The following is an 18,153-nucleotide window of genomic DNA, read 5'->3' as shown; positions in this document are numbered from 1 at the left end:
ACAAAACACAATCATAGGAGTGTGATTTCATAACATTCATAGTTTCCAGGGAATGTGGACTAGAAAAGTCTTGGGGACTGTATTAGCTTCCAAGGAACTTCATGACAAATTACCACCAATTGGGTGGCTTAAAGCAGCAGAAGCTTATTCTTTCACAGCTATGGAGGCCAGAAGTCTGAAATCAAAGGCTGCATTTCCTCTGGTGCCTCTAGGGGAGATTCTATTCGTACTTCTTCCAGCTTCTGGTAGCTGTTGTCATTCCTTGCCCTTATGGCTACATGTGTCAGCTCTATCTTCATATTGTCTTCTCCTCTGTGTGTGACTTTCCAAATTCCCTCCGCTTTTCTCTTATAAAGATATCTGGGATTGCATTCAGGGCCCATTCAGCTAATGCAGGGTAAACTCTTCACTTCAAGGCCCTTAACTTAATCACAACTTTTGTGATATAAGGTACTAGTCACACTTTTGCCACTAACATTGAGGATTAGGTAGTGAATCTGTCTTTTTTTTTTTTTTTGAGGGAGGCGCATTTTTTAAGCCTGCCACACTAGATGACATATGAGATGCCAGTTCAAACTAATTTGGTTGAGATGGATGTCATGTTAAGAAGAGGAAGATTCTATATGAATTAAGAGGACTTTAAAAAATTTTTTTGATATTTTTATTTTTTAGGTAAGTAAAATTAGAAGTTCAATTCTAAGTTCAAAATTATGTAGAAAGGTATATACAGAGAATTTTCATCTTCACCTGCCTTCTCAACCCATTACCACCATTACCCTTAAAGGTAACAATTTTTAAAATATATTTTTTATTACAGTAGTTGGAAATTTATAAAACAATCATGCACATGTATAGAATTCTCCTACAATACCCCTATATCAACTCACCACACTGTGGTGGAACATTTGTTACAGATTATGAGATAATATTATCAGATTATTACTAATGGAGGAAGACTTTTTGATTGGTGAAGGGATGTGAGAGTAAGAGAAGAGCAAGAATGACTCCATGATTATTTCTGTTCTTAGTACTAGCAGGGTGGACTTGCCATAAATGAGATAAGGAAGACTTAGGAGGAGGTTTTAGAGAGGGAGAGCAGGAGCTGGGTTTGGGGCATATTAAAATTTGAGATTTCTTCTATACATTCAAATAGAGAGAATTTGTGGGCCAGTGGATTTTCAAGTCCAGATTTAGGAAATGTGTATAGCCTGGAGAAAGGAACTTGAAAATCACTAGCATACCCTAGGCATTTAAAGCCATGACTCTGGTGAGATCATCTATGGTCAGAGTGTAGGTATTACAATCAGTGAGATTAATTAAACTCTGCTTATCACTGCTATCAAGTCGAACTCTTACTTTTAGAGCAAAAAGCTCCAGGAATAACAAAATATGTTGGATATGAAGAGTTTAGAAAGAAAATAAATACACGTGTTAAATGTTATCCATGCTCTATCTTATATGTCAAAAATTCAATTACATCTGAACTGATAGAGTTTTGGCATCATGTTTATTCTCTGGATAAATACTGAATTTAGACCCTTGTTTTGGTGACTCATGATTGGTATAGCTCATATTGCTTCAAAATATATTTTCTGGCATGGGAGTTGCATGCAAAATTCTATTTTAAAATATAACAGCATAAAATAAAGTAAAATTGGATCATTTTATTTCAGAAAAGGACTCTGGCTTTAATTCACTGACATTTATATAGTTGAAAGAGAACTATGAAGCCCCCTCTTGATAATTTATCAAATAATTTCATGAAAATAGATGTTTAAGTTGAGTGATATGCTTCACCATTTTAATACATAGGCAGGAAATATGAATAATAGAGGAATTAGGTGACTTATCAAAAGGTAGCTGTAAATTGTGAGAAACACAATCTTAAAATGGAATAATACAGTCACTGATAGAATTTAGTTCTTACTTCCCAAATACCCCATACCAATGATGGTCTATTTTCTAGACACAAACACCAACATGAATAATTTATAGTGGGAAATGGATATGGCTCAAGTTATCGGGTTTCTGTCTACCATATAGGAGGTCCAGGGTTTGAGTCCCGGGGCCTCCTGGTGAAGGCTAACTGGCCTGCATGGCGAGCCGGCCCAAGATGAGAGCTGGCCCACGTGGAGTGCTGGCCTGCACAGGAGTGCTTGCCCATGCAGGAGTGCTGGCCTGCGTGGAGAGCTGGCACAACAAGATGATGCAACAAAAAGAGAGAGATACAGAGGAGAGGCAATAAGACACAGAGCAGAACAAGTAGCCAAGGAGGTACAAGAGATTGAGTGCCTCTATCCCATTCCAGAAGGTCCCAGGATCAATTCCCCATGCAAAAGACAACCAGACACAGAAGAACAGACAGTGAATGGACACAGAGAGCAGACAGCAAGTGCAAAAACAAAGGGGAGGGGGAGAAATAAATAAATAAATCTTTTAAAAATTTATATCCTTGGTGTTTTTGGTTTTTTTTTTGGTTTTTCTTTTAGGAGGTACCAGAGATTGAACCCAGGACCATGTCATACATGCGAAGCAGGAGCTTAAGTACCCAGCTACATCTGCTACCCTATATGCTTGTTTTTTGACGTGGCGCATTGTGAACAGTGAAAGAAATTAGGCTTATCAGAAATTAGTACACAGTAAAAGGTCACAATTTTAGAAAAGTAAGCAATTGGATAATATAGACAAATGATTTACTGGAACAGCATATAGAGGGACGAGAAATAGGTATCATAAATATATTAATTATGCCATTGATATATATTAATCAATTAAATATTGATAATATCAGATATTAAATAGGTAATATAATTATGTACTAAATTAGTATATAATATGTAATGTAGTACTATATTAATTTTCTAATATATTGCTCATATAGAGAAATAAAAATATGTAATTATATGCTAGTATTATTAGTGGTGTTTCTATTCAGTGGGAAAGGGCTGATGAGTTTCATAAAGATAGAGTAGCAACTTGCTATCTATCTGCAGGAAAATGACACCAATTGCAAATTATACCTAGTTAGAGTTAATTAAAAATATATATAGAAAATTTATGGAAATATAAAAGCCTTGCTGTTTTAAAGAAAAATGTAAATTTACATGGAATGGAGGATACCAAGTTTATGTTATGGATCATAGTGGTAATAGCCTGATCATATTCTTTCACAATCTATAACAAATGTTCCATAGCAATGTCAGTTGTTGGTGGATGGGTGATGTATGGGAATCCTGCACATTATGCATGATTGCTTTGTTAGCTCACAGCTTCTCTAATAAAAAATAAATAAATAAACAAATGGAATGGAAGAACATAGTTAAAACCATCTTCCCTATGTGCTTTTCTGCCAGGAAGCATTATCTAACCTGAAGCAAGATTCTCTAATATTGTGATTACCCTTGATGATCAAAGCCTAAATTAGGGCTCTAAATCTTTTCTTTGAAATTAAGTGTATAATTTCATGAGTGCTTACAGAAATTATTAACGTTTTATAAAATGCTTTGAGTGATGTGCTAATCTGTTCACCACTCTATCATGGAACATCAAAAGTACTAACGTGATGTAATGGTCATTACATGACAATATTTTAATTATATTAATCTTTCTCATATAAATGATTAAAAGCTTTCTATTCTTGAGCAGAGAGAAGTATGTTCTTCATTTCAAGAAAATCATTAATATTATCTAGGAATTAATAAGAGAAAATATAATAAGTAGTGAACTGCTACATTTGAAACCAGTAAAAAAATGCTAGATACAAATAATCATAAAATTAGTTTGTATTATGGAGCTACAACTTGTATATTTTTTGTTGCTCTAATATCATGGAAAAGAACAAGATTGTGAAAAAGAACAATCTATATTACTTCTTTTTAAAAGGTGATCTAAAAAGGTTTTGAGCATGATTATTTCCCTTAGACCACCTGTAAAAAAAATATAAGAATCAAATTTTAAAACATTTCTGAAGACACAAAGTTAATGAAACAAATTAAAATACATAGCAAGCACATTGATAGAAATACAATATCACAGAAATGCCCTTTCTTCCTACATTAATACAGTTATAATTTAAATTATAAATTTAAAATAGCCCAATTAGGTTTTCTCTGAAGGTAATCAAGTTCATTATCAAGTTCATAATGAGAAATAAACAGGGAAGAATAACCAGTAAAACTCTAAAAAGGAAAAGTAGTGTGCAAGAGCTCTCCTTACACACATATTAAAACATATTATGAGGCCTTTCTAACTAATACAGTAGAGCTTTGGCTCCCTGAGTGTGACAGAGTTGGACTCAGATGTGACTTCTCTACACATGCCTCTTCTGTCCCTTTCATTGAACCTATAGTTGGCACTGGAGTTGGTTCAAAGGACTTGAATCTCTGGGCTGTCCATGTGCCAGCTGCGCCCTGAGCCTCAACAGTGTTGCAACACCTACTCTCAGGTGTTCATTGGACTCACCCAGTTCAGCTAATAAGGAGGTGAGGATAGACTACCACCACACCAAGGAACTGAGAGAGTCAAATGCAAGCAAGAGAGTCCCATCCCTTAGCCATAGGGATTGAAGCTCCCTCTCAATTACAGGAGGAATGGGCATCATCATCCCAGAATCCTCAGGACTGGAGAATAAAATATGGGCTAGAAGGGGCTTACTGGAATTCTACTATAGACTTATTGTGATTCTAGAAATGGAAGAAATTACAACACTGATGTGGAGACAGTGGCCATGGAGACTCTGGGGACAGAGAGAAGGAAAAAGAGGTGTAATATGGGGACAATTTCAGGACTTGGAATTGTCCTGAATGACAGAGCAGAGACAGCTACAGGACATTATATATCCTACCGAATGGAGTGGGAGAGACTGTAAACTACAATGTAAATTATAATCCATGCTGTGTGGCAATGCTCCAAAACGTGTTCATCAATTGCAATCAATGTACCACACTAATAAAAGAAGTTGTTAATGTGGGAGAAGTGGAAGGTGGGGGAGTGGGGCATATGGGAATCCCCTATATTTTTTTAATGTAATATTTTATATAATCTATGTATCTTTTAAAAATAAAAAAAAATATTTTTAAAAGAGATCAATGGAATGATGGAGAGAATCTACTTAGAGGCCCAAGTATATATGGCAGTGTAGTATATGATTATGTTGGCTTGTCAAATTGGTGGCAATAATATGGGCTTTTAAGTAAATGTTTTTGAACAAATGGACAGCCATGTGAATAAATAGATGGAGGGAAATACCATATTCTTGGATTGGAAGAATCAATAACCCAATGTTTTTAAGATGTCAATTGCCCCCAAATCAATATACACGCATACCTCATTTCATTGTGCTTCACAAATATCACATTTTTTACAAAATTGAAAGTTTGTGACAACTTAGTCAAGCTAGTCTATCAGCCTTATTTTTCAAACAGAATGTGTTCGTGTCTGTGTCACATTTTAATTAAAGTACGTACTTTTTTTATACATAATGCTACTGAACATTTAAGAGACTGCAGTATAATGTAAACGTAACTTTTTACATGCTCTGGGAAACTAAAACTTTGAAAGACTCCTCTATTTACAATATTTGGCTTATTCCAGTGGTCTGGAAACAAACCTACAATATATCTGAGGTATGTCAGTGAAATTTCAATGCAATTCAAATAAAAATACCAGCAAGTAGGGGTGTGTGTGTGTGTGTGTGTGTGTATGTGTATTTTGGGATTGTCAAGCTGATTCTGTAATTCTTATGAAATTGCAAAGGATCTATAATAAATAAGAAATTTTTAAAAACTTTCAACATTATTTTTTAATTTTTCCACTCCCCCTCCCCTGCCCTGCTGTTTTTCCTGTGTCCATTTGCTATGTGATCTTCTGTATTGATTTCTCTTTTTGTCTTCTTGTCTTTCTCCTCTAGGATTCACCAGGATTCGATCTTGGGGACCTCTGATGTGGAAAGAGTTTCCCTGTCAATTGCACCACCTCCGTTCCTGGTCTCTGCTGCACTTCACCTTGATTCTCCCTTTCATCTCTCTTTTGTTGCGTCATCCTCTTAATGCGTGAGTCACTTGCATGGGCACTGGCTCACCATGCAGGCACTGACTCACCATATGGGCACTGGCCTGCCATGCAGGCACTCACAGGGGCACTTGGCTCAGCATGCGGGCACTTGAGCAGATACTCGGCTCACCACATGGGCACTTGGCTTGCTTCGTGGGCACATGGCTCACCACGCAGGCACTCAAGTGGGAACTTAGCACAATGCACAGGTACTCACCTCGCCAAGTGAGTACTCAGCTCACCATGTGGGCAGTGGGCACTCGACTAGCCACGTGGGCAACGGCTTGCTGTGCAGGCACATTTTCTCTTCTTTTTCACCAGGAGGCCCCAGGGATCAAACATGCATCCTCCCATGTGGTAAGCAGAGGACCTATCTCTTGAGCCACATCCACTTCCCAAGAAAATTTTTAAGAAGAGGAAAAATTTGAAGGATTTATGTTACCAAATATCAAGACTTACTATATAACTACTGTAGTTAATACAATATGGTATTGGTGCAAGGATAGATAAATAGGTAATAGGAAATGAACAAAAAATCAAGAAACAGGCCCTTACAAATACCATCACCTGATTTGGGAGAAAGGTGTCACTGCACATCAAAGAAGGAAAGGATGACCTTTCTCATAAATGTGCTAAGACAATTTGATATTCATAATGAATAAAATGGACCTTGACTCCTATAGCTCCCCATATTATAAATTAATTAGATATGTAGCAGGAAAGATAAAATAAAAAAAGCTTCTAGGAAAAAAAGAGTAGGAATATATCTTAATGGCCTAATACCCCAAGCTATTGAGATTATTGGTAATGCATAGGACTTAGATTTCAGCATTCTAGCAAAACTGCCTTTAACTAAAGAGAGTCATCTGCCTAAAGTCAAACTCCTTCCCAGGAGGCAGAATGCCTTAAGTAACAGCCAGATGTGGAAGTATTAAAAGCCTGGCCCCTCATACCAATTTGGGGCAACTCTGAAGAACTACCCCAGCTTCAGAGCTTACTATGCAGTGAGCTCATGCCGTTGTTGTGACACAACAGCCCACCATCTCCCTTTGCTCAATCCTGCTGAATTCTCTTCTCCCTGTGGGGTTGGTCTTGAGAGCATACCCTAAAACTCTTCCTGGATACTAACCTCCTTCTCAGAGTCTGCTTCCCAGGAATACTGATCAACTGTGATACTTAATATATTTCTAAGAGAATCTTGGACAGTTATTTTAAGTTTTTATTTTATTTGTTATTCATTGATGTTTTACAGTTATCTTCTATTTGTTTTGTTTGTGAGAACCCTAAAGTCAGATCAAACTCTAGCTCTAGCATTCATTTTTTATGTAATATTGGCCATAATGCCTCCATGTCTCAGTATATTTCTCTCTCCAATAAGGATTTTAATAGAATCTACCCCATAGGGTTGTTGTGAGGACTAAATGAATTAATATTAATAAAATAGTTCCTGGCATATATAACATTGCTATTGCTCATCACAAGTGACACTGTTTTCCAGTTTTCCATTCTAATAGAGTGTTTTCTTTAATAACTCAATGGTTTAAAGAAAAAAGAGCATATCAAAATACTAATAAGTCAATCATATAGGTGATACAAAGGTATAACAAAAATTGTGAAGGTGGTACATAAATAACAGAAATTCAGAGAAGTGTTTTTAATGAGTATGCTGAAGAGGAATAAAAATTATAAAGGATTAGGGATATCAAAATGAAGAACAGGATTGGATAATTTTAAAAATATACATAGATAGATATCTACTATTCTATAAACAGTCCTTTTCTAGAATATTGGCATTCACTAAGATACCAAGACTTTTTTTTAGTTGCCAGATAATTAAAAACCACTTGTCAAATGTTTTTATCACCTGGAAAATAAATGAATTTCACTAGAACAAGAACTGATATTTTCTTCCATAATCATTTTTCAGAAATGTATTCTGTGGCATATACTGGCCCTGTGCTAGGTTTTATTTATTACAAAATTGAACAGAATCAGAAGTACAACTTTCAGTTTCATCTATACATATAATACTGATTATACTTCCATATAACTTTATTGTTTGAAATTTTCTTCCATACACAATTGCATTTGTTTGTCAAAACATTATCCTATTAGGTAAAACTGATTTTTCTATTTTTTTCATAATGTCCAAAAATGGATCCAGAGAGATGAAGACACTAGTCAAACTTAACACAGCTTACTACATTACAGTCAAACTATAACACAGAGGGAAACGGATGTGGCTCAACCAATTGGACTCCCGTCTACCATATAGGAGGTCCAGGGTTTGATGCCCAGGGCCTCCTGGTGAGGGTAAGCTGGCCCACGTGGAATGCCGACCCACACAGAGTGCTGGCCTATGTGGGAGTGTGGCCCCGCTCAGGAGTGCTGGCCAACACAGAGAGCTGGCACAGCAAGATGACGCAACAAGAGACACAGAGGAGAGAAAATAAGATGACGTAGCAGAACAGGGAACTGAGGTGGCACAAGAGAGTAATTACCTCTCTTCCACTTCGGAAGGTCTCAGGATCAGTTTCTGGAGCCGCCTAATGAGAATACAAGCAGACACAGAAGAACACACAGCAAATGGACACAGAGAGCAGACAATGGAGGGAACAGGGGTGGGGGAATAAATAAAAATAAATTAATTAAAAACTACAACACAGATTTTCTGACTGTAAGGCTAATGCCAAGGTCCTGTACCTTGGGTCCCTTAGATCCTAGGTCTAATTTGACATATATGTAAATTTGTAAATCATGCCACTGTATAACAAGTAATAATGCTAAAGTCTCCCTTTTTATGCCTTGCAGTCTCCTCATCAATACAATGAGAATTATAAAATCTATTTCATGGAGTTGCTGTTAGTATCAAATGAGATGAGTTAAAGAGATTGAAGGCATTGATATATATGAGTACAGGAAATATATATGAAATTTACTAATCTATATTTATTAGGATGTTAAAAAAATATTACAGTCCGAGGACACAGGAGAATGTTACAGCTATGATTTTTTTTAATCTCAAGACTTTAATCTTGACTTTCCCCTCAGTGACGTTGCTTCTTGATAAAAGAGAAAAAGAAAGCTGCACATCTTATAAACATATCAGCTTTATGGGAGGATGTCTTTTGAGATCACAATTCATTTACACTTTTACCTCATTCTTGGCTCCTCGACCTAATTAAATCTGTAGAAGAGAAGGAGATTCTAAGTGAAGACCTGACTGGCACTGACAGGAAGATCTTTTCTTTTCTTCCTGTCTAGTTCTTGTCATCAGGTTTGAGAGAAAGATATCAAAAGGAGAAGTGAACTTGTAAATAAGTCAAAGAAATATTTACCTATTTATAGCACAGGATGGTGCTCGTTATGAGGAAGAAAATTCTAGAAAAAACATGTTTCCTTAGTAAATTAAAGGGGATCCAAGTGCTTTTGTGCCCTGAAAAAAAAAATGCCAATGGCTAGAGCTCTTGTCTAGGTTGATAACTAACTGGAAATAGATTCAATTTTATTAAAGGACTTGACAAGTGAAATGGAACTTAAAAATTCAGAAAGAAGTTAATATGAGAAATGTTTGCAGAAACTGTTTCCATCCATGCCATATCCTTTTGTCATACATAGAAGAAAATGTTGGTAAAGTCATGATGAGACTGGGATGATGCAGAGAGTCTCTGCTACCAAGAAATAAAGCAGCAGCATTTACATGCGAGGGACTTAACAGCTGTAACTGGGTCTCCCTTTAATGCCTACCACTTAATTGAATGCACTGTCACAACACATGGCAAATTAGCGGGTGCAAGTTTAGAACTTCTCTGCTGAATCTATTAATTTGAGACCAATATTTACCAAGGTATGTCCTTGGGTCCAATACAGATGCAAAATGCATAGTATTTCCCTCTACATGGAAATACACACAGTATTAGCAAAAAAATAATAATTTTTAAAAAGCCCTAGAAAACATTGCAATAAAGAAACCTTGTTTATTAAAGAATTTCCCAAATTTATCTGAGCACAGAAATTATTCTTTGTTTACTTGATATTTATATGCATCCCTTGAAATCACACAGGTAAACATTGGTCAAGAATCAGAAAATCCTTTCAGTTTTCATAGGCACCAAGGAATTGCTCCATATTGATGTAAGAATACTGAGTTTAAAATGACAAATTACTTTTCTGGCATATGGTACTCTTACTATATGTAAATTTTACAATATGGCCAATGTCCCTAAAAATGTCAACATCAGTGTAAGCACTAAAGGTCCCATTTTTGTTTTACCCTTAATGTTAAAATTCCCCATATTAGTAGGAAAACTCCTAAGACTATTATATAGCATGTAAGAATATGAGAGCAAATAGGAACTTTCTAGCAAATAAGCAAACCCCTTTAGGGATTTTATTGTGTAGAGCAGCAGGACTGCACCTTGAACTTTTTCCAACCCACTGCACAGGCAGGGGGTATATTGCTTATCCTAAAAAAACAAATCAAAGGAGAACCTAAAGAAATCTATAAAGAATCCAGGAGAAAATTGGATTAAAATTGAAAGTTGCATTAAGACCATAACAACAATATAAATTCTAATTAAGAAAGAACATCCAATTTCTATTTTTCAAGTTAGAAGATTTAAAATTGGAATACAGAATGGTTTTTCCCTTGCACAGAAATTGCATTCTCTTTTGATTCTAAGTTTTTTTTTAATGAATTGTAGTCTCCTCTTCGGTACAATGAGAATTATAACACCTATACCAAGGAGTTGCTGTGAGTATCAAATGAGGTGAATTAACAGATTTAGGATACTGCTATTATGATTATAGGAAATATAAATGAAATTTATTAATTGATATTTATTAGGATCTTAATATTGGTTACTGATTTCAATTAATATTGCTTTATTAAAAGAAAATTCATATTTTATTATATTTACAATTACTATTGTTTTCCCATAATTTAAAAATTATTATTAATTTTTGAGCTTTAATTTTTAAGCAACTTCATTATTTCTTACATGTTAGTGTTTCTCCTATTTTTCAATATGCAGGTGGGATTGTTAATATAGAAGAAATAGATGTATGTTCCTGTATTAAATTTGTAAGGAATCATTAGCTTTGCAAAGATGAGTTATTTTTCATAAGTATGAGTAGCTTTAGCCCATTATTATGTATAATTATCGAAAATCTTTCATGGACTAACAACCCATGTATTAAGTGGTATAACATTCAATCAATCAAAATCTCAAAAATAAAATATTGTGTCTTACATATTTGCTATGGAATACAAACCAATGAATATGTAATGAATATACACAAAGATCATAAACTATCCATGTTTTTCTATCAACTTCCTAAAATTTTATTTCAAAAATTTAAAATTAGATACCTTTAGTTTGAATTAAGTATTTACCAAGACAAGAGACATAGATTTCATCATCTCTGAAATGCAACAGCATATAGAATGACAGAATATAAATTAGAAACTCTGTACCTTGTCCATGATTCAGTGTACTAAGCCTGAAGGCAGAATTCTCCTTGAAGTAGCTACTCCAACAATGGTCAATGAGTAGATTACTGGGGTATTCCTGACCTAATTAAAAAAAAAAAAGATTACATGCCATTGTCACAGTGAAACAGGGGAACTTCAGTGATAGTGAAAATGGAATCAAAGGTCTCTTGTAATGGGAAATGTTGGGATTAAATCATATTCCCCACAAAAGGCATGTTCAAGTTCCAAAAGGGAATTGCAAATCAAAACCACGATGAGACACCACTTCACACCCATGAGGATGGTTGATTTAAAAAAATGGAAAATAACAAGTGTTGGAGAGGATGCAGAGACATGAGAACACTCATTTACTGCTGGTGAAAATGTAAATTGATGAGGCCACTGCGGAAGACAGGAAAGCTAAGTACAGTACTAACATATGACCTGGCATTCCCACTACTAGGTATATACCCAAAAGAATTGAAATCAGGGACTCAAACAGATATTTGCACACCAATGTTCATAGTGGTATTTTTCATGATTGCCCAAATTGAAAGCAACCCAAATGTCCATCAATCAATGAATGGATAAACAAAATGTGGTATATCTGTAAAATGGAATATTATTTAGCACTAAAAAGAAGTGGATTTCTGAAACATGCAACAACATGGATGAACCTTGAAGACATGCTGAGTGAAATAAGCCAGGCACAAAAGGACAAATATTGTATGATCTCACTGATTTGAAATAATTAGAATAAGAAAATTCATAGGGTCAGAATCTAGAATATTGGTTAATAGGAGATGGAGTGGTGGCAAGGAATGGAAAGTTAAGACTGAAATGTACAGGGTTCCTGTGTGGCATGATGGAAATATTTTGGTTATGGATAGTGTTGACGGTGACATGACATCATGAACATAATTAACAGCAGTGAAATATATATCTGAATGTAATTAAAAGAGGGAATGTTAAATTGTATATAGTAACAGTATTATTAAAAATCCATAGAAATACACTACACAAACAGTGAATCCAAAATTAAACCATGGAGTATAGTTAATAGGACAATTATATAAATGTGCTATCATCAATTGTAACAAATGTTCTGCATCAAGGCAAGGTATAAATAATAGGGTGGTGTAGAGTAATCCTGTATTTTATGCATGATTATTCTGCAAATGCACTTCTCTAATAAAATAAAAAAATAAAAAACCATTAGCTGTTTATGAACAAGCAAACTAACACATGCAATCCAATTAAAATAAGGCATAAAGAGACTGTTAATATAGTTAAGACCCTAACTTCCCTGCCCCTCAATCACAAATCTCCTGATAAAGTTTATTTATTAATTGAAATACTTATATAGTTGAATGTCTGGATGTGGTAGAGATTTTGAGGGTACAGGTCTTTCTCTTGTACTCATTTATCTCTCTTTTTAGGTATAAAGCCTGGTTTGTGAAGAAGTGAAGATCTTTCTATAGGCCCCAGATATTTTACCTCAGCTCTTAGTGACTATTCTGGTGGCATAGCAGAAGCTGTGGAGAAAATTTTACAAGTACCTAGGGCCTCCCCTGAGGCCTACTGAATTTGAGTTTCTGGGGATGGGCCCAAGCATGACTATTCTTTAAATTTTCACTGACTGAGAACGTGACTTAAACCCCATGATATATTCCAGGATAAACCAAACAAGATACTGTGAGGATTAAGTAATATTTCACATCATAAATGTTCACTAATATCCAGCTACTGTTAGCATAATTAGTCATTAAAACAGTATTTTATACTTAGTGGTTTCTCTGTGAATTTAATGTATGTTAGATTTTTTTTTGTAAAATGTATATATAAACTGAATTATTGTGAGACATTTTTAAAACTAAAATGAAAAATCATTTGTCATGAGTTGTTAGCCCATGTTTTACATAGGAATTTGTCAGTATTGACATAAAAGAGGATTCTTGCAAAAAAATGTTAATTGATGAAAAGACACTGGACAAATAAATTAAGTAAAAGGGGGAAGTGGAAGTGGCTCAAGCAATTGGGCTCCCATCTATCATATGGGAGGCAACATGTTCAATTCCTAGGGCCTCCTGGTGAAGGCAAGCTGGCCCATGGTGCAGAGACCTGCTGGCTCACTGGTGCGGCAAGGTGATGCAACAAAGGGAGTCAAGCAGGCACAGAAGAATGTGCAGTGAATGGACACAGAGTGCAGACATTGAGCGAAAGCAGCAAGGGGGTGAATAAATAAATAAAATAAAATGAAATGAAAAAAAGAAGGGATGTTCCTGAGGCCTCTATATTTTTTTTAAAAAGTAAAAGGATCACTGTTAGAGGTTCTCCCTCACTAGGTTTGCAATAATTAACAAGTTGTGACTCAGTTCCCCCTGACATGCATTGAGGAAAACAAACACCCCCCATAGCCTACATGTCTGAAAGCACAGCACTTCCCCAAAGGATGAACAAAGAAATCACATGGAAACAGGAGTAAAGTGAGAAAAAGACCTTCTCTCCCTGCAGATCAAAGCCCCACCTGCTCCTCCAGCATTCCAAGAAAACATAACTCCCTAACCCACTACCCTCTAGTCAAACAAGGGAAATTTTTCACTTCTAGGGCTTCTTATTGGCCCATGTACCTCACTCAGACCCTCGACCCCTCCCACCAACTATCATTTCCCCGCCTAGGAAAGTACTGTATAAATTCATACTCCCCCTTCCAAGGGCAGGCTGAAGTCTATTCTTCAGACCCCCTCAGTTGGGAGAGCTTCCCAATAAAATTGCTGCCTGCAGTCATCAGTCTCCATGCCCCAGTGAGAGCCACCGTTTCTTCAAAACAGACAACTATTTCAAAATGAAATGAATTTTTTTGAGATACAAGTTAATTGATTTTTCATTTATGTAGAAGATGGATATAAACTAGAATTTGTTTTAGAGTACAATCACAGCAAACATAATTTCTGGATTTTATGGAAGAATCTTTTTCAGTTCATCTGTCTTATTTTTAGTTCTCAGTCCATGGAAACCCTATATTATTCATGGAATCCATGATAAATACTTCACCATAATATTATTAGTACAAGTTTGAATATATTTTAGACAGTGAAATTACCTTTTTGAGTAAGTATTAGAAATATTAGCAGCAAATGGCTTCTAATTGTAGCTCTACTACTTACTAGATGATGATCTTAGACAAACTACTTAAACTTCTCTCAGTGTCTTCTTTTGTTAAAGTAAAGATAATAATAGCACCCACCTTAAACTGTTCTTTGGATGAAATAAGTAAATATTTATGAAGTGCTTAGAATAGTGTCTGGCACATAAGTTTAAATAAATGTTCATAAATAAAACAAAAATACAGTAAGTAGTTGAATCAACTACTGAAGCACACAAAAATTAATTGAAACATAAGGTCACCTTTGCTATTTCAGATATATGCATCATGGATGTGACTAGCATTTAACTACACAGGGGGAATTTTAAGGGCATTATTTATAGAAGAAATATGATTTCTAGAATCATGATGGTATTACTGAATAGTGAAAGCTTGTTTTTTTAAAATTTTTCATTCAGTCAGTCAATAGTCCTCTCTAGAAGAGCATTGTATGCTCTGTAGGTATCTTAGTAAGATCACACCCAGTGTCTCAGTCAGCTACTGCCACAATTGTGCTGAATAACAAACCACCTCCAAGTCCCAAACCATTTATTTATTTATTTTGATGGGATGGATATTTTTATTTATTTTTTATTTTGTGGTGGTCTTTTTTTTCTTTCTTTTTTTTCTATTATTTTTTTTCTTTATTTTCTTTTAAATGTTTCATTTAAAAAATATGAGGTCCCCATATACCCCCCACCCCACCCACATCAACAACCTCTTCCATCACTGCGGCACATCCACTGAACCTGGCGAATATATTCTGGAGCACCGCTGCACCACATGGACAGTGGTCCACATTGTAGTCCACACTCTCCCCCAGTTCACCTAGTGGGCCACGACAGGACACACAATGTCCAGCATCCATCCCTGCAGCACCACCTAGGACAACTCCAAATCCTGAAAATGCCCCCATTTAATTTAGCATAACTATTTTTTACTCTTGCTCATTTGTCCACGGCCAGCTGGCATTTGGCTGATGTAGACTGGACTTCCTACCAAGCTATTGTTTGTATCCAGGTCCTCTCTGTATCTCCCATCCCCCTTGGATCAGTGAACTGATCCAACATTTTCTTATCATGGTGATGGCAAAAACACAAAAACACAAGTGGAAACACAAAATGCTTCTGAACACCTATCTCAGTACTGACACACTAACATGTCTGCTTATATTCCTTTAGACAAAGCAAGCCAAGTTCAACAGCAGTGGCATGTAGAAATATATTCCACCTCTAGTGGGAAAAACCACAAATCACATGGAAAGGGTACAGATGAAGGGATGGATGATCTTGGACCTAGACTGTATTCTACTGCACCCAGGAGAAAATGAAATTCCTTCAACATTATATGTGATGGTTCTTTTAAAAAAGCCTATTGAGAGATGTTCATGGCTCTTCCTTCCACCTCAGTACTGATTCCAGTCATCACAGAGCCTTAACCCATCAGCTAAACCAGTATACCTTCAACTACTGCTTAGTTCTGGCTTCTGTCTTATGCTTATAAAGTTATTCAAGTGTCTTATTCTTACATCTTAAAATGCTGACTTCCTTGAGCATGCAATCACCTTTTACTAACTACTGTATTTCATAATCACTGTGAAAGAACTTCTAAGGTAATTTTCCATTAATTGCATTATTTTCTTAATTTTTATGCATTCTTCCAATGAAAGCATGAAGAGATGATCAAGAAAGACCAAATATACAATAGATTAGTGTTTAGTTTAAGCATCAATCAAAGATTAGTAAATTTGCAATGATGGTAAGATACAATTTTACCCAATCTGATTGATGAAGATTAAAAAGAACATTACTGTGAAGGGTTTATAAGGTTCAGGGAAATAGGTGTCATCTGTAACACACGTTTGATGACAACATGAGTTCTAAAAGTACAACTTTTATGGAGAATGAGCTGGTTTAATATGTATACCTTTTAGCCCAACAATTGCATTTCAATCAATGGCTCTCACTAGTGGTGTATTAGTAGAAGTAGTAAGAGTAGATGAAAGTCTACAATTTGTAATGTCCAATATTATATTTAACATGTGTCCCAAAAAATTCATTGTAAGTTGGTTTTTTAAAATTTCAGACTCACACCACCTGGTCATTTAATATGAAGTGATCAGAAACATTATATGATATAGTTTAAAACTATGTATCTACAATATGATATGAAAAAAAGGGACAAGCCCAGTTGGAGCCAAGGTTTAATCCAAACACGCTGTTCATCTATACAGAAAATGGGAGAAGGAAATAACATCAGAATGCTAGAATTTCTGTAAACATTCGAGGCATAAGCATTGGCAAAATTGAATAAGATTAAAATAATCTTACAAATATACTAATTTATATATTTGTGTTTGCAGATAAAATTGAAAGAATTTGACATGGTACAAAGACACCTAATTACTAAGTCTGGTTCTACCATTTACCAGCTTTACTTTCATACATGTTATTTCCTCTCTTACAACGAATGTTTTCTCTGGTATAAAATGATGCTATTGACAACTGTTCTCTGAAGAATCCACTAGCTCTAAAATATTTGATCCTATGAGACAATAAGATGTATTATTATCCATAAAATAACATCTGTAAAATATAAAGAAAAACAACTTACTTGCTAATGTGATATTGATGAAAACGTCTTCTTTGGTGGGATTTTTGAAAGATATAATGATAGATGAATGAAAACCAATGTATGTGGTTATTCTTTTTGTATCCAGAGGCTGGGGGAACATTCCTACTCCAGAAAGGAAGAATTTCCATTCTTTAAACTGTTAAAGATAGATATGCATAGTGTATTTGTCCTAAGTGCAGACATTTTTTTGAAACATAATACACATAAAAATTTTGGCAGATAACAGTTTTCTAGATTTATATTCAACCTACATTATTTTATCTGTCCTTTCTTTCCCCAATTTTTTTTTTGGTTTACTGAAAAATCAATTGATACGCTTCCACACTTAAAAAGAAGGCAGCATTTGGTGAATACATTTTGGAGCACTGCTGCACCACAGGGATTATACTTTACACTCTCCCCCAGTCCATTCAGTGGGTTATGAGTGGGGGGTATGTGGTAACCTCTTATATTTTTTTTCTTCTTTATTTTCTTTTAAATGTTACATTCAAAAAATATGAGGTCCCCATATACCCCCACCCCATCCACCCCACCCCTCCTACATCAACAACCTCTTCCATCATCGTGGCACACCCACTACACCTGGAGAATACATTCTGGAGCACTGCTGCACCCATGGACAGTGGTCCACATTGTAGTCCACACTCTCCCCCTGTCCACCCAGTGGGCCATGGCAGGATACATAATGTCCAGCATCCATCCCTGCAGCAGCATCCAGGAAAATTCCAAATCCTGAAAATGTTCCCATACCATATCTCTTCTTCCATTTCCCTATCATCAGCAGCCACTGTAGCAAGCCTCTCCATATCACTACTAAAATTTCTTCCCTTATTAATCACAACAGTTCCCC

General features: G+C 35.6%; 1 protein-coding gene across 1 annotated transcript in view; it reads right to left on the bottom strand.

The window, feature by feature from the left end:
* CFAP47 (cilia and flagella associated protein 47) overlaps nucleotides 1-18,153 on the bottom strand; it is a 477,175-nt gene that overhangs the window by 49,752 nt on the left and 409,270 nt on the right. Inside the window, exons 57-58 of the mRNA XM_071213189.1 lie at nucleotides 17,283-17,439; nucleotides 11,528-11,626 (exon numbers count right to left, since the gene is read on the bottom strand). Of these exons, the coding sequence (XP_071069290.1) occupies nucleotides 11,528-11,626; nucleotides 17,283-17,439 (256 nt within the window). The remainder of the gene's footprint in view (nucleotides 1-11,527; nucleotides 11,627-17,282; nucleotides 17,440-18,153) is intronic.

This window comes from Dasypus novemcinctus, chromosome X, assembly GCF_030445035.2.
Source record: "Dasypus novemcinctus isolate mDasNov1 chromosome X, mDasNov1.1.hap2, whole genome shotgun sequence".
Lineage (NCBI taxonomy): Eukaryota > Metazoa > Chordata > Mammalia > Cingulata > Dasypodidae > Dasypus > Dasypus novemcinctus.
The sequence above is the reverse complement of the archived record's forward strand: the minus strand, read 5'-3'. Positions and strand labels throughout refer to the sequence as shown.